At 41.5% G+C, this 23576-nt stretch overlaps 1 protein-coding gene across 2 annotated transcripts in view; it reads left to right on the top strand.

Moving 5' to 3' along the window:
- The window catches only part of MSH3 (mutS homolog 3), a 93476-nt gene that overhangs the window by 18549 nt on the left and 51351 nt on the right, over positions 1-23576 (top strand). For both annotated transcript variants that reach the window (XM_063181036.1, XM_063181035.1), the window contains exons 9-12: positions 13649-13761; positions 15391-15505; positions 21742-21826; positions 22391-22500. In XM_063181036.1, coding sequence (XP_063037106.1) covers positions 13649-13761; positions 15391-15505; positions 21742-21826; positions 22391-22500 — 423 coding nt within the window. The remainder of the gene's footprint in view (positions 1-13648; positions 13762-15390; positions 15506-21741; positions 21827-22390; positions 22501-23576) is intronic.

The following is a 23576-nucleotide window of genomic DNA, read 5'->3' as shown; positions in this document are numbered from 1 at the left end:
TGACAAAAAAATGCAGTTTCACTTAGTAGTTTTATGCCTCTACTCCCAATATTGTAACCATTTAATTTGTTGGTAATAATAGAGGATTTATTACTCAGTTTCCTTAGGTCTTGAGTTACAAAATCTAATAAGTTGGAGTAAGTATCCATTGTCCGTAGAATTATGATGCTGGTTTTTTTTCTCCAATTTTTGACTTATTGGAAAAGCCCCAGGCGGAACAAAGACAAAAGTCTGCTACCTTTGTTTTCAGCTCACTTCTCCAGAGATGATGTGCAGCCTTGTGACACTTAAAACTGTATTTTGAGCTGAACCATTGCCAGCCCCCAAAGCATAAACATTAGATAAGTTGACTTTCAATTTAGAATTCTTTCTTGGGTTTTTTTTTTTTTCCTTAAAAGCATACCACTTGGCCCAAGCTGCTTTCACCTTCTTCCTCAAAATTTTTTTTTTTTTTTTTTTTTTTTTTTTCCATTTGTAAAATAATTTAAGTGGCTTTTTGCAGTCGGCTCCTTAATGGTAAATCCTTGGAAAGAAAGAAAAGAACTGCCTTTGCTTTTTTTCTTGTATTAGCTTTTCAGAGAACAGGAAATCAAGGTAAATAACAATTTCTGATGAAAACATCCCACTCTTGGATTACAGGAATGTGGAGTAAGACGAAAATATTTTATGTAGGGAGCATAATTGATAACACTCTACTTGTATTTATTCTGTTAGAGACGTGGCTGTGTTTAAGCATCTTTGTACATCTCACAGGAAAGCCTGAAATGATTTGTTGAAAAATTAACAAGTTCAGTTCATCACATTTGATGGACTCTTAAATCATCTGATCAAAGGAGACATTAATTGCAAGTGTAATTGACCAGCCAGATGTATCCCGTTCTCTGTCCAGCAGCCTCTATTAAACCATTACAAAACATTCAAAGCTCTTTATCTGAGGGAGATGAGAAGTTGCCTGTGCCAAATTCTGCTTTAGCAGAGGGATTTCCGTGGTGTTTTTTGGGCTGAGGCTGAGCAGATGTTCCTGCATGGGCAGAGTGTTTTGTCCTGTGGTTTTACAAAGTTGGCTGCGAGCTTGGACAGGGCTGTCCCCGGGTGCCAGGAGGGCTCCATTTGCAGGACTCTTTTTTTTAAATTTAATTAGATGTATGAGAAGCATGTTTGTGTTTGAGGTAGAATTATTAAAAACAGCATACCATTAATGCACATTCCCAAAACCCTGAAGCCTCTTCTGGTTTTTGAGTGCAGACTGAAAGCAGTATTAATTGCCAGGTTAACACATATAACAATAAAGGCTCCTGGTCTTTTGTGTCTTCTCTTGCTTTCATTCAGATTACTTCCTAAGGAGTTTCTTTCTCACTTCAGACTGGGATTTATTGTTATATTCACCTCCCTGCTCACATCTTAAAAGTTTTGTTCCAAGTGCTGCCATGGTTTGGTAGCATTGAAGGAGAATAAGTCCAGTAATTGCAAAGAAGAAAGGAGTGGGGCTAGAGTAGAACTTTGCCTCTTGTGTTTGTATTTGAAGGTGTCTTTGTGAGCTTGGAATTGGGAGTCTTTTTATTTTAATCACAGGTGGAGAACTCAGATGGAGACATTACTGGAAGAAAACCAGGGGTAATACAATTTTCCAGCCTCCTTTGGCTGTGAGGTCATTAGGGACAATGCACTGAAGCATCACGCAACTGGATCTTTCTTGGAAAAGTGTGAAAAGTCTTTGCAAGGTCCAGGCCATGTACAAAGGCAAATTTATATTGGTTTTTGAAATGTCTTCTGAAGAGTGGGTTTGATTTTTAGGATGGAGCTGTTTAATACTTGGGGTTTTTCATGGTCTCTGATGACGTCTGTAATTGCAAATGCTGACGTCTGGAAAGTCATGTTGTGGCTTTAAAATTTTTATTTCTGTAGAGTAGAGAGTACTTGAATGTGCTAGTGTCCCAAATGCTGAGCCTCCAAATCGAGGAGAAAAAAAGGGAAGGATGAAGTAGTTACATAATCTATCATATCCTTTCAGCTGGAGTTGGTTCAAGTGGTTCTGTCAGTGGTGTGAGAGGAGAATGAAATGTGAGCCACGAGTTACACATGCCAAAAACCAAAAAAAGAGAGGCTTTTGCCACAGTGTGGTTGGATATTTGGCTTGAATGGTACATCCTCCAGTTCCTTGCCCATTGATAAGGGAATAAGAACACATGTCTTACCTTGTAGGTGGGTGAAGTTCTCTACAGGAGCACATGCTATGGGAATTCCTGCATGGAAAATCCTTTTGTTTTCTGAGTCTGTCCTCATCTGACATATGCTGTAGCCCCCTAACAATGGAATGCAATCACCATGCTGGTTTTCTTTTCCTCTACAGCCTGAATGAATGTATTTTTCACTTTTTTTTTTTTTTTTAATGAAGGCTAATACCCAGAGGAGCAGGTATCCAGAGTTTTCAGATTTGGATACAGATCATGTACTTGTTTTCAATATAGTTACTTATCAAAGATAATAATTCAGAATATCTGTGAAAAAAATATCTGGATAAAATTATCAAAATCCTGAAAATATAGTTTTGATTTTTTTCTCCTTTTTTATTATAACTTCTTAGAGTAAAGAATGAAAGAACAATTGCAGGACTTCTGCCTGCATGCCATGGGTAATAACCCACCAGCATAACTTAAAAACACAGTAATGTGTACACTTTCCTTCCATGTTTAAACTAAAATGAGGTGTTATGGCCTAATTCTGATTTTACTTTTTCTGATTAAGTTGGTCTGTAATCTTACATGATGCCTGAGCATTTACCACCGGTGTTCAGCGGGGTGGACTTTTATCTTGACTTGTTTTGTTTAGTTTATGTGGGTTTTGTTTGGGTTTTTGTTGGGTTTTTTTTGTTTGTTTGTTTGGGGTTTTTTTCCTTGGGGTTTTTTTTCTTAGTTTTTTTAACTTTTTTTGTGGGTTTTTTGGTGGGTTTTTTTTGGTCTTTTTTTTTTGTTTAGTTTTGTGTTGTTGCTGTTGTTGTTTGGTTTGGTTTGTGTTTAGTGGATTTTTTTTGGTGTTTTTTGGTGTTTTTTTTTTTGGTTTTTTTTTGGTTTGTTTGTGTGTTTGGGGTTTTTTTTTCCTTTGTTTTTTTTTGTGGGGTTTTTTTTGTGGGTTTTTTTTTCTTTAGTTTTGTGTTGTTGCTGTTGTTGTTTGGTTTGGTTTGTGTTTAGTGGATTTTTTTTTGGTTTTTTTTGTTTTTTTTTGTTTGTGTGTTTGGGGTTTTTTTCTTTGGGGTTTTTTTCTTTGTTTTTTTATTTTGTGGTTTTTTTTCGTGGTTTTTTTTTTGGTGTTTTTTTTGTTTAGTTTTGTGTTGTTGCTGTTGTTTGGTTTGTGTTTAGTGGGTTTTTTTTTGTTTTTTGTGGGTTTTTTGTGGGTTTTTTTTGTCTTTTTTTTTGTTTAGTTTTGTGTTGTTGCTGTTTGGTTTGGTTTGTGTTTAGTGGGTTTTTTTTTGTTTTTTGGGAGTTTTTTTTTTTTTTGTTTTTTTTTTTTTTTTTTGTTTTTTGTTTTTTGTTTTTTGTTTTTTTGCTGTGTTTCTATCACCCAGGGTTCTGAGCCTCTCTCTCAGGCAGCACAGCCAGGCACTCTGTACGTCTGCAGCCCAAAGCAAGGGCACCTGGATCCCCCCTGGGTATGAACCTGAATCCCCTGGACTGGCATCATTGCATTGCCGTGATGGGTGCGAGATCCAGGTGTGGCCTTGCAGAGGCAGTGCGCTTTCTCACTGAGGTCTGTGTTGGGCGTTCAGTGCTCCTTGTAAATTTCCACAGCAGTTCTTGTGATTAAAGAACAGGAATTATGTTTCTGACGGTTCTTGGCAGGTAGAGTAGTGGCAGCAGTGTGGGAGATTAGCTCAGAGTGATTTAAAACAGAGACATGGATGGACCCTGTCTGTCACCATCTCAGTCATTTCTTATATAATCATTAGAAATGATGTTTCATAAGCTGGTGGTGACTCCCATTCAACTTCCTAGTGATGTTTTTAGTCTGTGTAGAGTATCTTTCTGGCAGCCCCTGCAGATGTTGGGGTGCATTGATGGCATCCCTGGCAGCGTTCCCTTGTGCAGCCTGCCCAGCCCAGAGATGCTGCATAGCCCAAATCCTCTCTGTGCTTCCCCTGGAGCCTCTGCAGCAGCTCCTGGTGTCTTTCTAACCATTGTGGATTTTCTGTGGCTGATACATCCTTTCAGCTTTCAGCTTTGTTTTGAGGTTCTCTTCAATCCTTATTGAAAAAGCCATTAACTGGAATTTAAGATTCTTCCCAGAAGTGTGCTGTGTTGTAGCTGTCTGCTTCTAGTTTTTAATTGAACAGCCTCGCCTAGGAAACGCATTTGTTTTTTGGACAAAGCACTGTGTGTTTTGCATATGTATGTGTATGACCCACGTAACTTCCACTGTTTTGAGGGCCAGTGCAGTTTCAAATATGTTGAAATTAAAATGCCTGGGAGATTTTTCTGCTCACTCACAGCATAACGGAAGGGGGGATAATTAAAATAGTTGGGAAATATCATTAAGCATTGAGCTTGGCTTTGTTCAAGCTGAATTTAGACTGTTGCTTCTGCTGCTGGAGAAGATGGGTCTTTGAATAAGATGTTTTCTCCTGGCTGTTTCCTCCATCAGCTTGATGCTAGAGAGGGGTTGTGATGGAGAGTGCTGATGGCAGTAGGCAGAGATTTGACAGAAGCACAATGGGTACGTCTTCACTGAGAGATCTGGTAGGTGGGGAGCCTTTGCAAAAATATTACAGGAGAGACAGAGGAAAGTGCTTTGTGCTCAGAAGTTTCTGCTGCTGACAATGAGAACGTTTCGTGTTCCTGTCAGCCGGGACAAGCATGATCAGACGGCACGTGTCCCTGTGGAACAAAGAGCTGTGCAGTCACTTGGGGAGGCTGTGTGCCTCAGGCTGCTGGGGCTTCTCAAGAGCTAGTGGAAGTGTTGCTGTTTAGAGCAAGGTGGTAGTCCACGCTTTTGTGTTAGAATCTCAAAACTAGTTCTTTCAAGGCTATTCTGTCATCTTTTCCTTTGCTCTGCCTCTCCAAAACTTCTTGGTTTCTTTTGGTCATATTCTTCTTATTATCTAATTTATTGGTAATATTTTTTAAGCACTTCAAAGTCTTTTTTTTTCCTAAGTGATGCAAGGTAAAGTGGTAACAATCTTGAGTTATATAATGTGTAATACAGAACTCAACTGTACTGTCTGCCAACCTATTGTCTGGTGCTGTAGACTTGCTTTTTTCCCCTTTTGCTAAAAAAGCCTTCTAAAAGGCTTGGTAACTCAAAAAGAAACCAAAATAGTATTAAGTGGTGTCCTGAGTGAGTGTGCTTGAGCTTGCTCAAAAAATCACCAGCAAGGGTGTGAGCAAGAGCCAGATTGAGCATTAAGCTACAAAGTGGTAATGTGAAGAGTGGAGAATCAGAGAGGGGTGCTGTGGCAGGCAGGAGGTGCAGTGATGTAAGGACGCAGAGCTGCAGCTGCACAGCCGTTGAGACAAGACACAATAGTAAGAGATAGTGTAGAATTAAATGAGTAAATACTCCCTTTTTGTTGTTTGCTTGCCCAGCTGTACGTTGTTGTGTGAAGTTTAAGGCCCACACTGAAAGAAAATACAGTGAATGATCCCACCTGATGGGAAAGAACGCAGATCATTAACATTTTATTTACGACTTGGCACAAACTTGGGTGACATAGGGATATGAAATGCTCCATCCTTGAGGACAGAAAAGGGGGGTTGGGATTTGGAAATGATCCCAAAAGCACGATGAAGGGCTCATGTTTCATGGCCTGTCAGTGAGGTGCAAGAAAGAGAGATGGGGAGAGCCTTCCGCACCTGATTTTAGGATATACAGCAGAAATGTGCAGTTTCATTCCTGTGCGTTTTTCATCTTTGCTGTACAGATACACAGATATGCAGATATGTAGAAATACCTGTATTTATCCTTAGGGATAATCCCAAGGTGTTGTGAGAAGATGATTGGCTCTGTGTCTTCTCCCCTTCCTCGCTCCCACTTTGATTGAGAAACAGCTGTTGGTATAACAGAAAGAGTATTATTTATTCAGTGTGCATGTAGTATGGCAGATCCTGGGCAGGGTTTTCCTGTGCTTTACTTTGTGGTGTTCTTGTTGCCTTGGTTTGTTTGCTTGTTTGAGGTTGGTTTTTGTTGCTGTTTGATTTTGTTTCATTGTAGTTGGTTTGTTGTTGATTTGGTTTGGTGTGTTGTTTTTTTTTTGGTTTTTTTTTTTTTTTTTTTTTTTGTTGTTTTGTTTTGTTTTGTTTTGTTTAATTTGTTTGAAGTCCTGTGAGTAGAGGGACTTCTGCTTGGCATAATCCTGACTGGAGGAACTGCTGATTTTGGGGACACCCTTGTGCAGCTGGCTTACCAGCCGATTTACGTGGAAAGAGGAAAATTATATTCTACAAATGTTAATTTAAAGGTATTAGTACATTCAGGTTAGTTTTTGAGTGCCAAAAGTTGCTTTATTGCTGGAAGTGCACCATTCATTGTTTCTGGAATGCCTTGTCCAAAGCAGGCAGATTGATAGAGCAGAGATTTTAAGATCTCATTCTAGCTCTCTGGAAGCTGGCTTTTAAAAAAGTAAAGGAGGACCTGCCTAGGTATCTGAATTTTGTTTTCCCCTTTTGTAAATTCTACTGTGATGAAGCTCAGTAAAATGTAAGACAATGGATCAATGCCTGATTCATTTCCTAGCATAAGGCACATCTCTGTCAGGCTGCAGGGGGAAGGGGCAGTGGGACAAGCACAGGGCAGATTGGTCCAGGCTTCTGCTGAGACCAGACCAGTGTGAGCTGCATCCTCCCAACACCCATCGTGTTCTGTGCAGCTTCTGCAAAACACCTTTTAACTGCAGACACAAGTTCAGCTTACCTCCCAAAATGTCTTTTCAGTGGCAGCCTCCCCACGTCTTGGATAAAAGCAATCTGAGCTAAGAACAGAGAGCCACCAGTATCATATCAGGTAGATCATAATGAACAGACAGCTGGGCATACCAGAAAATAAACACTGGCCTTAGCTGAGTGTTCCTGTACACATTTGAAATATACAAATATGTATCTGTATATATAAAGGAAAGTGAATATTGCAGGAGCTGAGGGCTCTGCTGGCTCTGCCGAGCTGTGTGATGTGATAGCTGCACATCCTGTTAAGCAGTGCTGGTCACTGGCTAGGAGCTGCCCTGTGCTGGCACTGTGATGGGACTGGTTGGATGATCTGCTTGATAAATTGAGCCTTGCACCGTGGTAGAAAGAGATTTTAAAGATAGGGGTGTTATACTGATTGTCATCAATCATGTGAAAACTAGCGTGTCACTATAGGACAGGAAATGACACAGAATGGACATGCAGCTTTCTCAAGGTAAAAAAGAGGGAAGTTTAATTTCCGACTCCAGCATTTATAGGTTTCCAAAAGGGGCAGGGGATTGGAGGGTGACAGTGCCACCTCTCCAATGACACTGGACAAATTACCAATCCATCACATTTCTCTTCCTCCATCAAAGAATGCAAAACAATGAGTGATTTACATAAAGTGAGAAAGTTTGTTACAAGAATGTAAACATCAGAAGACTTAGAAAAACTCTAAAAAACCAGGGCGACGCTAGTAAACTCTGCAAGCTTGGGGTATCGAATGGAAAGAACTTCTACATCAGAGGTTAGGGTTTAATTTGTCCCTCCCTGTGCTTGTTCACAGCCCTACACGACGGAGAGAATGAGTGCATTTCAGGGGTTTCTCTGCCACGCAGTGAGCTGGTTTTTGTGACGCTGTTTGAGGCTGCACGTTTGAGTGGGCTGGAGCTGCGCTCTGTGGGCCTGCCCAGAGCGAGTGCCCGCGGGGCAGCGCTGAGCTCACAGCACTCACCCCACCTCGCAGGGCTCGGCCCGAGAGCTGCTCTCCAGCCGGCTCTCTGAGAGCTCCTGCCTGTGAATCATGCTCTGCACATCGCTCTGAGGACGCGTGGAGCTGGCAAATAGCCTCCCTAAGATCAGGCAGGTACAGCATCTGCGTCTCCTCTGCAATTGAGGGAAATTAAAGTGACGCGGTGGGATTGTCTGGGTTCGGCCTTGACTATTGCTCATCCTGGCTGTTCATAGGTGCTAATAATAAATAGTTTCCTGGCAGTTGTTGATCCTTTCTACTTTCCAAGACATGAGTGCAATGTGTCTCATCCCGTTCTTGAGACAGGCAGATGGAAGAAGCCTGAAGAAGATTTCTCTGTGTGGGTGCAGAAGCTGCTGGAAGTGCAGCTGTGCTTGTGTTTTGTCCTGTGCTCCTAGTTCTGCCCTGACAGAAGGGATGTACTCTCATGCACAGCCCTTTGCTTTTCTCTATCTTGCTTACTCCACTTCTTTGGCAGCTCCTGCCTCTGAGTTACTAAAGCTAAAAGAATATTTTCTTAGAATTCCTTGGTTCCAGGCTTCAGGCTTGTCAGTGTGGTTGGAGTTCTTTTCAGATGTAGTTCTTCCTGAGAAAATCAGAAAATGTGTTGAGAAATGTTGGTAGTTTGGATGGAAAAAGGCAAGCAAGGAGTTTTTCCCAAGTTTTTCTCTGTGTGTGTTTATATATTTGTAGGTGTACGTGCATGTGAGTAAGCAGATACACATATGTGTGTGTATGTCTATTGAAGTGTGTCAGAGTTGCTTCTGGGCTTTTCAGCACCTTCTGGCATTCAGGAGGGGTCTGGATGGGGCATTTTAGAAGCTGGAGGTGCTGTGTTGTATGTAACATACTGACAACACCATGTGGTGATTTCTGTTTGGTTTTCATGGACAGCAGCCATTTGTGTCAGATACTCAGAAAAGGTGACTGTGCTGCTGTTTTTCCGCAACAGCAGTCTCCATCTCTGGCATCTGAAAGCTGCTCAGAGCAAACGTGGGGAAACACTTGACTCTGCCTGCAGAAAAAGCTGTGCTTCTAAAAATGTGTGTGCTCGGTGCCAAAACAACAACTGCTTGGAAATGTCCCTGAGGCTTTGCCAGAGAAGCTGCTGCAGCTCTGTGCCAAGGCTCACCCAAAAAGGGAGGATGGTTGCTCTCCATTTCCACAGACACACTCAGAACTGAGCCCCCTTGATGCCTCAGGTTTTAGCTTTGATATTTTTCAGGTTCTGTGCTGCTTTAGTGTGCGGGTCTGGGCTCCATATCAGGGGATGGTGAGCTCTGTGCACAGAGCAGGGAGACAAAACAATTCCTGCTCCAGCTGGGGAACAAATGACCCAAATCTCAGCCCAAGAGCACAAACACCGTGGGCTGGAGAGAGAAAAACAAGCAGGGTGGGACTGCAGGGGCTAAAGCTGGAATGGGACAATGAACTGCAAGGTGCAAATGGAGCAGAACTGATCCCAGTGACAGACCCTGTGCCCGGCCGTGCATTTTGGGGCCATTTTGGGTTCATTTTGTGACCATTTTGGGTTCATTTTGTGACCATTTTGGGTTCATTTTGTGACCATTTTGGTTCATTTTGGGTGCAGCCCTGGCTGGGCTCTGGTGCTGCCCAAGGTGCATCCTTGGAGGAGACCCTTGTAATAAATCCAGGCTTTATTCTGGAACTCTGTCCAGCATCACCCTGATAAAGCATCACCCTGAGCTAGGAGAGGCTGGATAACAAAGGTAATCCAGTGGTGACAAGCGAAGGAAAGTCAGTTTCTGCCTCGTGGAATCTCTGCTGCTCACAGTGACCCTGACATGTGTTAGAAAGTCTCTGTTCCCAGCCCAGCACTTGAAGAAGCAGTCAGAGCTCTTCATTTCTCGGTCTCAAGGTTGTTTGTTGTTCCTTATCTATAAAATTCTTTCTCCTGCCCTGCCCAGGTCCCTCCAGCAGGACAGTCAGAGGCACTCTGCCTGCCCCAGGGCAGTGTTACCTTTTTATACTAAAAACTACGTGTGCAATATTTACAGTTACTGCCCAATACCCATCACCTGTGTTAGACACTGAGCTCCTACTCTAAACCAATCCCAAAGTGCCAACATCACCCAGAAGATGGAGGCCAAGAGGAAGAAGAAGGAGAAAGGCTGGACACGCCCAGATTCCTCCATCTTGCCCCCTGAACCCCCATTCTAAAATCCCCAAAAAGATTTTTCCACTCTGTGATAAATTCACTGTCATTCGACATAAACTTTTGTGGCTTGTAATTCTTCATGTAAAGGTTGGTAATTGTTTTTTTCCAAGGGCTAGATCAAAGGCACAGGGGTCTTGGGCTCTGTGCCAGGGTCTCTGAGGCCCCTGACAGAAGCTCCAGCCCTCCAGGGCAGCCAGAGGGATTTCCTGCGTTCCCACATCTGCCAAGCATGGTGATAAGGGAAGGTGACACGGTGTGCTTGGATTTCTGAAAGGACTAATGCGTCCAGGCTGTCTTGCCTTGCTGGGCAGTGCTGGCACTTTTTCCCTGCAGTGACAGACTGGTCATCCCAGCAGAGTGGGGATGACCTGTCTGAACAAGTCTTGAAGAAGTTGTACAGGAAAAACTGAATAAATCATTTGTGCTTTACAGGTCTGTGCTTAGCATCAGAAGTAAAAATTTTATACTAAATTTAGGAGCAGACACCTTCCCAAATTCTGCATCATTGGTGTGCTTGTGTTGTGATACAGGGATGTGCAGGGAAATTTTGGTCTGTGCACCCCTGCATTTGAATGCACTAAATCAAAATGGGCATGGCAGAATAAAGGTAAAATTCTGCAGTTACTTGTTTTCCTTAGGAGGACTTACTGAGCTTTAAGGAAACTGAGTTTGGAAGTGTCTGTTTTGCAGTAAGTCTTTATTCACTTTATGCCTGTTTAATTGTGAATTGTAGAGCAACAATGAAGTGGTTCCTGCTTTATGTAGCAAACTGCAGTTAGCTCTTGTGCTTAAACCAAGCTCATTCCTAATAAAAGATTTTGTTATTTTTTAGATACCTTGAGTCAGTTTCTGTAAATTAGTTTTATTTATGTTGTTTCCTTTTAGCTTCTAGCATTTTCATAAATGTTTTTCTTAAGAGATCTTTCTGTCAAAGTGAGAGTACTCTTTATATTTTTCCTACAGCACTTGTTAAGCAACAAATTTTAGGTTGATGCATTGAATTGTCAGATAAATAGAGGAATTAAACCCAGCAGTGCTGATCCTTTTTCACTTTGCCAGCAGGGTGACAGATAAATCAGTCCCTCCAGTAACAGGAGTAGGTTAGGATGCACATGTCATGTTATACATGTTACTGCATTACAAAGGAAAATGGCCTTTGGTGATCATCTTGCTGCACATGAAAACCTTTGCAGCAAACTTTTTTTTCATGCCTCTTGTTAAAAATTTAGGTTTTTTTCACGCATTGAATCTGTAACTTTCCAATTTTTTTTACTTTATCTAAAACATCAGGTGCATACTCTTCAGTCAGAATGTCATATATATTTGATGTTGCTGTATCTACAATACAAATATTAAAATATTTGAAGATCATTGCAGATCACTGAGTTAGTAATTTTAAGTTAGTGAATAATTGTGAATGTTTCTCCTTCGCTGAGTTGGCAAACAAAAATATTGTCAGAAGTCACTGAACATATATTGATTGTAACTATCATATTCCAGAGTTTATGCTAAGGAGTTGGATACATTTGGTTATAAAAGGGAAGAAAATCAAATGAATCAATTCCCCCCTTTCCTAGGAAATAAGTAAATTCTTTTACTTAATGAAAACTTTCACAACAGTAAGTGTCTTTTAGTGCTTCACTATGTGCTTTTGACAAAGATGTTAGTATAGCTATTTGTTGTAGGATTTTTTAGTTTTAAATTAACAATATAATAGATAATTTTAAACTTACTCTAATTAATAGTAGTAAAACTACAATGGGGTGGCACAACTAATTAAAGATTTTATTTGCAGTTGGTGACTATTTAAAGATCACATTTAATAATTTTAACAAAATTACATATACAGAGATTAGAATGCTGGATCATGGTTAGATGATTTGTTTGAAGGATGGCGTTTTGCACCTTGGCTAAAGGAACTTTGCAAAATAGGTTTGTATGCATTGATTGTTATCGTGGCATTGTTAGTGGTAGTGCCTTGTGTGCTTCACTGTGCACAGCAAATGATGAACAAGGCCATCAAAGGAGTTTTTTCTGACAAGAGGCAGGGGGAAATGTGGGAAATGGATTTATAGAGAGTTCTCAGGGCCTGGCAGAAGGCTCACACAGTGTGCAAACCTTGAGACAAGAAATGCTGGCTTAGAAATGCCCTGGAATGGTCAGACATTGCCGAGAGAGAAATGGAGCCAGAAACAAGTTACAAAGGATGGCCTTGTAAATAAGACTGGATACTGTGGGGAAACAGAACTGTGAAAGATGCACTGTAGTGGGACCCACAAGGGGTAATTTTAGATAATTGGCTTTAAGGCATCTACAGCACAGTGTGGCTAAAGCTGACAGGCTAAGAAACTCTTACAGAGTACTGCAATTAACAAATAGTTAACTTCTGATTGTGATGGAATGAATTATAACATCTGCACTGTCTCACCCTTCAAATGAGACTGGAAATTGAATAAAAATTTTGAAAACACCTCTCAAGTTGTCCCATCTCTGGGTTGTGAAAAGGTATTGTCCAACACAAGGGGAGAAAGGCAAGGAGGAAAACAGCTGACTGGGGTTGGTGTTTTCCTTTGCTTGAAGGATGTTTGCTCTTCCTGAGAAGGGTTGGGGAGAGGGGACTCCAGAGAGTGTGAAGACTGAAAACTTAATTTGATCAGTCAGTTGAAGGCAGAGCAGGATCACTGAGCATGTGCTGGGACAAGTCAGGTTAGTGGGACACGTGTTGTGGAAATTAACTCTCCTTTTTGAGAGCTGGATATATTGATCCTTTCAGGTGGGGGTATGTGGAATGTGAGGCAGCAAACCTGTCTGTTTTTCCCTGTGAAGTTGGAAAGCCCTGCTGAAAGGGTATTGATTAACTGGTTTTTAACCAGCATTATGTGTTCAGTGCTTATCAACACTGTTTAAATTGCCATGATAAGGCAGCGAACAATCTTAGTTCCAGCCGCCAGTTAGGGAAAACAGGCAGTGGGGAAATGCTGCATCTTGTAAAGTTTGGTGTGTTTGGTGGTGCTGTTAAAGTGGGAGGGGCTGCTGATACAACTGATATGATTGATATAACTGCTGGCAGGAGAGGGTTATCAGCAATAATCCATCCTTGGCTGCCTAGACTGCAGTAAGGCTAAAAGAAATCCAGCCCTTTAGTTCTACAGCATGGAAAAAAAATCTTCCAAAGGATAATTAAATATGGAATGGGATAGGATAATAGCTTAAGTTTGATCCTCAGAAGTCTTTAAGAAGAGATAAAGCAATTACTTGCTATGATTGGTGAAGATGTGTTAGTATGTACCTTGCAGGTGTGTTACACCACCTCTTGCTGTCTCTCTTTTGGCTGTGCTTGCTGCTGTTTGGGTTTGCTTTATTTGCACTTTCACAGAGGTTAGAAGAAACATTAAAAAAAACACACCATGCTTGGAAATGTTTTCAACCTACTTTAATAGCTCATTTCTTAATTCCTTACCCATTCAACTCCTAACAACGCAAAGACAAAAGAAAGTGCACTTTTGTAACCTCCTTCATGAAGGGAGTGTAAAAACCTGAAAGTAATTTTTTTTTCCTTTACAGGTTACAAGATGACAGAATTAGGTTAGAAAGGATGGAAAACCACAATTTTGAGTACAGCCATGCTTTTCAGAGGGTTACTGACTTCTATGCAAAAGAGGTGCCTGGTACTGCAGGTATGTTCACTCAGATTTTTATGCAAAAGAAGTGCCTGACATTACAGGTCTTTCATTCCAAATATCTTTGAAGCATGCACCCTGTTAGCCTTTACAGTCACACAGACTTTTGGCCACCTTTGCTTCATTCTCTACACAGTGGGATGTCATTTTGAGCTTGGTGGAAAAGGAACATTATTTAAATAGAAATGAAGCAGGGCCACCATTACTTTTTCTCATAGCTTGAAGGTGTGTTTTTAGACAGATTTAAATTTAAACATACATAACAGTTGAGGGGGATTACTCAACATCTGAAATATTCCTCAAGTTCACAGAATCCTGGGATGTTTGGGGCTGGGATGGCTCCACACAGGGACACTCCCGGCCCTCCCTGGGCAGCTGTTCCAGGGCTCTGCTGTCCCTCCATGCACACAAGTTCTCCCTCCTGCTGCCCTTTCTTCGATGGCCGCTGCTGCTGGCACTGGCACCATTGAAAAGAGTCTTTGACACCCCTTTGAGGTATTTATATGGATTGATGGGATCCCCTCTCAGCCTGCTCTTCTTTAGACTAATCAGGCTCAGCTCCCAGTCTCTCCTCATGAGAGGTGCTCCAGCCTCATAATCATCTTTATGGCCTCCACTGGAGCCTCTACAGCAACTCCTCGTCTTTCTGGAATCTGGAGTCCAGAACTGAGCACAGCATTCCAGATGTGGCCTCACCTGGGCAGGATCCCCTCCCTGACCTCCTGATGCATTGCAGGATCCCACTGCCCTCCTGGTCCCCAGGACACTGTCAGATAATGGTCAATTTGCCACCCACCAGCAAGCCCAGGCCCTTCTCCACAGAGCTGCTCTCTTGTGGGTCACTCCCAATGCGTTCTGGTACTTGGGGTTGTTCCTCCCAAGCACCTGTGGTTGCCCTTCCTTGCTGAACCTCCTTAGGTTTCTCCCTGCCCAGCTCTCTGAAGCACAGTGTCCCCTTGGTGAGCACAGCGTCCCCAGCCCCTGCTGGCCACTCCTGGTGACCTTTTTTGGTGCATTATTGGTGATGCCCTGCAGAGCCCCCTGTCCCATCACCTTCCCAGGGGTGGCTCCTGGGAGTGTCCTGGGCCCTCCTTCTTGCCCTTTTTGAAGACTGGCGTGACAGCCTTGTTAACTAAGTTCTGAAGTTGTTGCAGGTGTTACCTGAGAACAGCTTTGAAAACATCCCTGAAAGAAGCTGAACTCTGTGGGTTTTAAAAAGTACTTTTTTTGTGCTGTGGTATCGTGGAGTGGGTTTTCCTGTTGCTGCAGCTGGAGCAGGCACTGTAGTAGAGTGCTGTGCACAAAAATGAAGATGTTAGAATTCCATTCTTAGTCTGTATATTTAGAAGTTTGTTATGCCAACAGTTAGTGATTTTTTATGAAGGAAAACCCATGAGTCAAATGTTTTCTGTTTCATCATGTGTTTACACTGTTGCAATGTGTCTGCATTATTTGGAATTGTAAGTGTTATTTTGGGGCCTTGCATTATGTTGATTTATAGATGTCATAAAACACTGTATATACATGACAGATTTCTATTAGAATAAATTGAAAAGCAGATTATCCTTTTTCTACAAAGTGGATTAACCAGAAAATAAGCATTTAACAAGAAAAATTATTTTTTAGGTCCTCAAAACCTATCTGTAATACTAAGCTTGGATAAGCCTGTTATTTGCTCTCTGGCCGCAGTAATTACATATCTCAAAGAATTTAATTTGGAAAAGATGCTTTACAATCCAAGGTAAGTTGCCTTACATCAATTTCCAATTCAAAGCACCACTTCTTGCAAGTTTTAGCAGACAGTGTCCCTGATTGTAATGAAAAACTTGCTAGTGATAAACACAGTCTTTGTAAAAATTACACCTTCCATTTGATTTCCAAATCAGAACTCAAAGAATCAAGTGGTTCCTTTGAGTGGTGTTTCAGGAGAACCTTTGTGAAGTTTGTGTAGACATTACTGCCAGTGATGTGAATGAGCCTGTACTGCTGCCAGGTTTGAAAACAAACAAGGTGCAAAAACTGTTTGATACTATGGAAGAAATTTTATAGTTTGTTGGTATCAGCTGTTGCATCTCAGCCACAGTTTTACTGTGTAACCAAAATGTGGGGCTTTTCTGGGCAGGTAAAAAAAAAAAGTTGCTGTTGCCACATAGCTTTGTGGACGTCATTGCAGTTTGCCAGCAGTGTGTAAATAATGTTTTCTTTCTGTAGCTCTGGAGGCAGGTATAAACTCTGTGTTGTTTCAGCTGCTGAATGTAATTATCAGTTTTAGGGAAGACTGTTTAACACATCCTGACTTTCTGGGAAGTCCCTTGGCTGGACTCAGGGGTGAGCAGGAGTGGGGAGAAGGGTCATGGCAAAAGCTGTTGCTAGAGGACAACCATTTGTGCAAAGTTTCTGCAAAACCACACTGACATGGTTGTGACCTTGTCACCTCTTAAGTAGCCCAGCACCTGGGTTTATTAGATATGCTGAGATGAGAACTCAAGATTTGTGACAGGCTTATGCAGGTGGAATCAAGTGAAAATTGTCACTGCTGTCACTGTTAAAGCTTCTCTTATCCTGTCTTGCATGAGTATAAATCATTGCTGTCCTACCTGGCTTAGCTTTGGAAATATCACTGAGGCTTATTAAATAGAACAGCTTTACCTGTCGTGGATCCTCTGCAAAATATTCTCCCAGTTGTCTCAGTATTCCTCTGTCCCATAAGTATGCAGGATTTAATAAAGTCAGTCTGGCTGCAGAGTGGAAACTTAGAAATATGTCATGTCATTTGTAAATCATTCACATGTTGTGTGGGATTCTGAGAGTTTGACGGCCAGTTTTGAAGGGCTCCCTGCATTACCAATTCAGGTTACCATCTGCATTTAAAACATCAACTGCAGGTGCCAGCTTTACACACTGCTGAAACACATTCCCAGGTGTCCACCAAAATATTTGGAAATTGTATGTGTTCTGAATTTTGGGATGGATTTCTTTCCTTAAGTTGCCCTTCTCTCCAGGTTGTACTTGAATGTTATCAAAAGGTTTGATGTGCTTATGGAACTGATGGGGAGAGAGTTCTTGTGCAGTCTTCCCTGGTGATCCATCAAGATGTGTGTGATCTGTGGTGCTCTGGCACTGTGGTGTGCCTGCTTATCTTCTTTGGCTGCCTTTTTAAAAAAAAAAATTTTTTTTTTAATATACTGACATAGGTGGAGAAATCTTGTAGAACTTCTGAGGAAGAAAATGAATGCCAAGGAAATGCCATTTCATGGTCAGCTCATGGGTCACTGCTGTCACAGTGCCCTGTGTGCAATCACACAGGAGGTGAATGTTCTTTCAGCTGGAGAAAATGTGAAATCCATCTTTTATGTAGAAGTAATTCTGTTGCAGAGGACAAATATAATTACGTGGAGGCTTATGTGGCAGCAGTCAGTCGCATTTGTAACAGCTGCATCCTAAAATCAAGTACATTATAGACTGGGAAGGAAAAGCACTAAATATTAGCATTGGCATTTGCCTGCTGAAGGTTGCTCTAATGGATTTCTGGGGACTGTATGAGCATCTGAGGGAAAAGGCAAAGAAATGCTTAATGTCTTGGTGAAGTTCTGTGAAGAAATACAATAACATTTCTTGAGAGAACTTTGTGGTCAGGAGCTTGGATTCTGCTGTGTTTGTTTCTAAATCCTTTGTGCTCCAACTGCCCAAGTTCCACTTGCTGCTTGTAGTGTGTCATGGGGATCAACAAATAGCCAAATATTGAGAAAAACTCAACTTCAGTATTTTTTCCTAATGCCAGTGAAATACTACCTAAATACTGAACAGTGAAAGACTTTTATGCAAATGATGTCTGGCTCATTAATGTCCTGAATTAGGAAATAGAAGAGAAATAACTTCCATTGCATTGTCAAGGAAGCTGAAATTCCCAGAAGAATTCAGGTCAGTGAGCATGTACAGATGAGTCAGAGAGCATGAAGTGGGAGTTGTGAGGTGGTTTTCAGTTTGTTAACGTGTCACAGGTCTGGATGAAGAAGACCTGTTTGATAGGAAGAATGACAGAAAAATCCATTTCACCTCTGTTCCTCCTTCGGACAAACACTGTTCTCCCAGCTGAAAAAAAGTTTCCATTTCAGTTTAGGAGGAAGAGTCATGAGTTACCTTGTGAGTCAAGGAATTGGTGGGGTGAAGCAAGTTTTGCTCTCATATTTCGATGAAGCTTTTAAATCTACTTTTAAGATCCTAAAAACAAGCGAAACGTTACAAAGAAATTAAGATTTCTGCCACAGCAGGACCCCAAGCTTGGCTTGGTTGCTTTAGACTTCCAGCAGCAAGTAAAAATACATTTAATAGTGAATGGTAAAAGTTTTTGTTAATCAGTGTGTTCTAATACCTTTGCATACTGAGAGGCCTTTATTAAAGGCTTTTGTCAAGAAGTTAGTACACAGGTAGGAGAGGTTTTCAAGCACATTTGAGTATCCAATTTTGTTTGAAAAAATAATCATTGGCATAGCAGTTGCTGAGGAAGTGTGTCGTGGTGTGTTTCAGTTTTACCTCTGTGTTTTCCAGCATGTTGGATATGGAGGAGAGAGACTTTGTAGGTAGTGGTTTGTAAGTTTGGAACAGTGATGGATGTACTTCAAGAAATCATACACAAAACAAAAAGTGATTCAGATCAAAAATTCTAGCCCTGTGGAAATACTCACTAATGAGTTTAAACCTGGTTAATGAAACACAAAACATAGTCTTGGGCTTGACATGCTTTGCTACACAGATTGTGGTAAATGTCTTTGTTATGGAACCTAAGGAAAACTAGTCCTTCTGAAAAATGGAGAGACTTGTTTTTACTTCTTAAAGCTTTTAGGGATTCCTGCTTTTATTGTCTGTGTTAGTTTATTTAGTGGTTTGTTCACCGCTAGAGATCTCAAAGACAAAGACCCTGGAGCTCTGTAAAAGGTAATTGAGCAAAGAAAATCTGTTGCTTTCAGGATGCCTTGCAGCTGCACTCAGAAGCATTAGAGATTTGGAAAATTAAAGTACTTGAAAGTTCCTGATCTAAATAACATGCATTCACTTAGGCTGAGATACCGAGTATGAAATTATATGTACTATCTCACGTGGAGGAAATAAGGAACACAGCACATTAAAACCACCTTTCACTGCAGGCTTCTCGAGAGGCACAATCACAGAACCCCACACTGATTGGAATCAGAAGGCACTTTCAAGTTTCCCCTGCCATGGCAGGGACACCTTCCCCTGTCCCAGTGTCCAGCCTGGCCTCGGGCAGTGCCAGGGGTGCAGGGGCAGCCCCAGCTGCTCTGGGCACCCTGTGCCAGGGCCTGCCCACCCTGCCAGGGAACAATTCCTTCATGAAACTAAAGCTCCCCTACCCTAGTTTAAAGCTGTTCTCCCTTGTCCTAACTGCCTGTGTAGAAAGTTGCTCTCCTCTTTTTTATAAACCCCTTAAGTACTGAAAAAATGACACAGATGATCCAGTTTCTCCAGTTACAATAATAACTGAAGTCTGGGGATATGCTGAATCAGAACAGTAACCTTTTCATACTCATCATCGTGTGGTCCTGCTCTGAAAAAGTAATTTTATGGGCAGGAACCTCATTCTCACGAGCGTTCCCTGTAAGATTCCTAAATCTCCCTGGAAGCCTCTGTTTGTTTACTCTTCTCCTTGCCCTAAGCCCAGAGATGGCTTGACCCTGCCCTGCCACGCCGCTGCTGTGGGTTTCCCAGCTGGGCTGTGGATTTTGCGCTGGGCGTTGTGCTGCTGGGGTGCTCGGAGAGCTGGGGGCTGCGCTTTGAAGCTGGGGTCACAGAGTCACCTGCAGGAGGAGTTCTGGCCCCGCGATGCTGCCCAGTGATCTCTGGCAGGTCAGCAGTGCAGGGAGGGCTGGCAGCAGCACACCAGGCTGGTGCTGAGACCTCTGCTGCAAAACCAGCCCTGACTCAATGGTTACCTGCAACCTTCTCCTGCCATCTGGTCTCTAAATACCTTATAAAGAATATGGGGTTTTTTTTTCATGTTTTTATCAAGTTCTGATCCCAAGCTGAGGGAAGATGAGTGGGTGGAAGCAAAACATGTTCTGTGCTGTGACATGTGGAATTGTTGGTTGGGCATATCCTGCAGTTGATCTTGGCTGTTACTCATGTACTCTAAACTCTCAATTACCACGATTAATAGCAGGGTGAAGTAACTCAGATGAAGAAAACACCTGGGTAATGTGAGACACACATAATTTATGCTGTGAAAACAGCTTGTCTGATCTGAAAGAACTGTAAATACACTGTGAAAGAGGAGTAAATCCACAGTGCAGTGGAGCAGAGCGAGTTGCCTTGAGGCGCTCCTGAGCAGCCCTGCTGCGAGCAGAGCGTGTCCTGTGCTAGCTGCTCTAAAGCCAGGGCCAGAAAACCCCACAGTCCTGGAGCTCTGATGGGACAGCAGCATCCTCCTGGCTCTGGGGAGCAGCTGCGAGGGCTTGGCTCTCACCCAGCTGAGTTTGAGGGACCAGAGGCTGGGGCAGGGGCAAACTGAGGAGCTGCATTGGTCCTGGGTGCAGAAAGGTGCCTTTGGGACAGCAGGTGGGATTTGCTGCCTCACGCAGGGAGTGGGAGCCCGGCAGAAATCATTCCTGATTAATTTTTGCCAGCATCAGCAGTTGTGGCTGAGGATAATAAAAAGAAGTACTGTTTTGTTGCTTACAATGTCGTGTAATTCGGAAAGTGTTGCTGGTTTTGCCTCCAGTGTTTTCTTTTGCTGGTCAACTTCCTTGGTTTCTGAAATAGCGCACAAAGCAGAATAATTACGACTGTGGGTACAGTTCTGAGTCAGCTGTACTTCCAAGCTGTCATTAAACTTCTTGAGGGCCCTGAGTTGAATCTGCTTTTTTTACAATTCTGTGGAAAATACTTCTAATTTGACCCATTATTTAGGAACAAATTTGGTAGCAGGCCCAAGCACCTGCATATGACATAAATATATAAGATTAGTCTCTGAATATTTCATATTTCTGAAAGTTTTGGTGCTGTTCTTGTTTCTAGTGTAGCAGCAATGCAGCTGTGTGTCTAAGAGGAAAAGGTAGAGCATTCAAGTACTTTTCCAGAGGGTTTAAAATCGAATGCACTGAAAAACTTTTTGTGAGTCAAAAAAGTCAAGAGAACTGTTTTAAATCTTGCCCAGCAAGTGGTTCTGCTTAGTCTAGGACAGCAAAGAGTGTCCTAGATTCTGAGCAAAGGGCAGTCAGCAGGATGATTAACCCAGACAATCATGACTTGATTTGTCAGAAGCGTTTAGGGAGGATTTTGCACTCCACAGTCCTGACTACTGCGTGTGTGCCTGAAATGATTGTCAGGCCTAATGTGACTGCACAGCTAATACCAGTGTTTTATTAATGGTGATTCTAAAGCAACACAGCCTTTGGGTTGGCCTCATCCAGTTCTGCTAAGGACTATCAAAAAGTCAGGTAATTTTGGTTATTTCATATTAAACCAAAATAAAATATTTTCAGTTTCCCCTATTTCTGTTTTCCTACATAATGGCACTTGCAGGCTGTTTAAATTTGCAGTAGTAATGAAAATAAATATGTATTTTGATACAATATTTTGATGATGAGTCGTGTTAAAAATTTGTTCCATTCTTGAAGTATTAATTGTTAGTCCTGTCATTGCTAAATTGTAAAGTGAATAAATTAACCACTTAGTGGAAAAGGGTTAGATAACAGAAGGGCTGGATTTTGTTCTGAGCTTTGTTAGTGTCATTGTAGGAAATGAGGAAGTCTGTCTGAAATTTTATTTTCCCAAGCAGAAAGTTAAAATCAGTTACTAGTGTTCAGTTCTTTTATTTATGTGAAGAGATTTTAATTTCTTGCTTGACTTTTAAAAATTTATTTGCGAAGCTGTTGAATTCCCTAATGTGAGAAACCCGAGAGTGTTTCAGTGTTCTGCCCATGCCCACATTTAAGATAAAACATCTGAAATTCCTCTCCCCAGCAATTTCAAACGGTTGTCCAGTGAAACGGAATACATGACAATTAATGGGACAACAATGAAAAATCTTGAAATTTTACAGAATCAGGTAAGGACAAATGTAACAATTTTTAATAAATGCTGAGATTTTCATGGCTGTTTGACTTACTTTTCCCAGTGAAGTTCATCAGATATGCAGATCTGACCCATAAGTCTTAAATTCTTTTAAATGGGATTAGACTGAAGGGAGATAACATTTTCAGAGGCATAAATGAAGTTAATCTCTACTAGCTTTTAGTATGAGTTAGGAACTGTGCTGCACTTTAACTAACAAAGAACTTTCCTGAAATGTAATTTCTTCAGCAACTGCAGTTGTGTTTGCAGTAGAGCTTGTTTTTGTGCTCCTGCTCAGAGCTTTATGCACAGACTTATTTTAACTGTTTAATTGATCCTGGTTATTTCCTAAAAAACATTTTCTAGCCAAAGGAAAAGCATACTTAAATATATTACTGCTCCTGGAGGTTCTTCATGTAAGGCATTGTTGAATAAAATTGATAATAAATGTACAGTTGCCATATCTTAAAGCCCAAACACAATGTTTTGAATCATGTGAAGGTCCTCCCACTGCAAAACCGAGCAGGAGAAAATAATTAAGTTATTTTTGTTATTTCAGACCGACATGAAAACAAAAGGAAGCCTGCTCTGGGTGTTGGATCACACCAGAACTTCGTTTGGACGTCGAAGGTTGAGGAAATGGGTGACCCAGCCCCTGCTGAAACTGAGGTGAGGTGGTTCCTTATGCTGGGCTCAGCCTCTGTTTTCTGCTTGTGGTACTGAGTGTACCCAGGGAATTTCATTGTCCAGAATACCTGAGATCCACAGCAGAGTGATGGGTGTTGTGTTGAGGTTTGCAGGAGTTAAACCATTCTTTTGGGCTCAGATAAACAGTAATGAGTTTGGACCAAGTTAGAAATTCCTCTGCAGAAATCAGAGTGGGCACCATTCTAATTCTGTACCCTTTTCCAGAAAATGAACGAGGATGGCCTGGGATTGGAGGTTGTTTTGTTCTTAAACTTGCCAGTTAATGTTGGATGTCTTCCTTGCTTCACAAGTATTTACATTTACACAAGTATTTACATTTAATGTGTTTAATTTTTTCTGAAGTAGCTGTGGATGCCTTTGTTACCCCTGTACACAATGTATTGCACAGGAGAGGGTTCCTTTCCATTAATCCTGAAAGGTGATGATTATTTGGCCGCTCCAGTATTTTGACCTGCGATTTAGAAATGTTGTGTTTTGTAGCAGTACTGTGCTGGTTCTGACTTGTCTCAGTTTTGAAATGGAGTCCACCTTTTCTGATTTCTCTTGGCAGACTCGATTTGAGTGCTGTGGTTGAATGTGTGGTAAATAGCAGTGTTGAGTCCATGGGCTGCTTTTGCCCACAGTTTGAGTTTTTGGATCCATTCATTTGAGTAGGTGTTTCCTGAGCATTGTCAATGCAGAGTTCATTGAAGTTGTCACTTTGTTCCTTTCACTTGTAGCATACAGGAGATGATCTTTTAACTTGGTTATCCACAGTAATTTTCCGCTCTGTTTTACTGTTGAAAATAAATTAAGCAGTTTTAATTTTCATTACTTTTTTTTTGGCAGTTTAAATAGTGAGATATACCATCGTTTTAGCATCTTGCTCTTGCTGGTAATTTACAACTGTTTCTTGAGAAGCATTTTTTTTTCCTTGACCAAATCTAGTATGTTAAAGTACTAGAAGCTGTACTTCTGCAGCATCACTGCTTAATTTTCTTATTAGCCCCTTTCTAATAAGTTAATTTCAGTGGCCCTTTTTTTTTTTTTTTTATTTT

This window comes from Melospiza melodia, chromosome Z, assembly GCF_035770615.1.
Source record: "Melospiza melodia melodia isolate bMelMel2 chromosome Z, bMelMel2.pri, whole genome shotgun sequence".
In the NCBI taxonomy this organism is placed as follows: domain Eukaryota; kingdom Metazoa; phylum Chordata; class Aves; order Passeriformes; family Passerellidae; genus Melospiza; species Melospiza melodia.
Note: the sequence above shows the minus strand (reverse complement) of the source record. Positions and strands in the feature narration are given on the sequence as shown.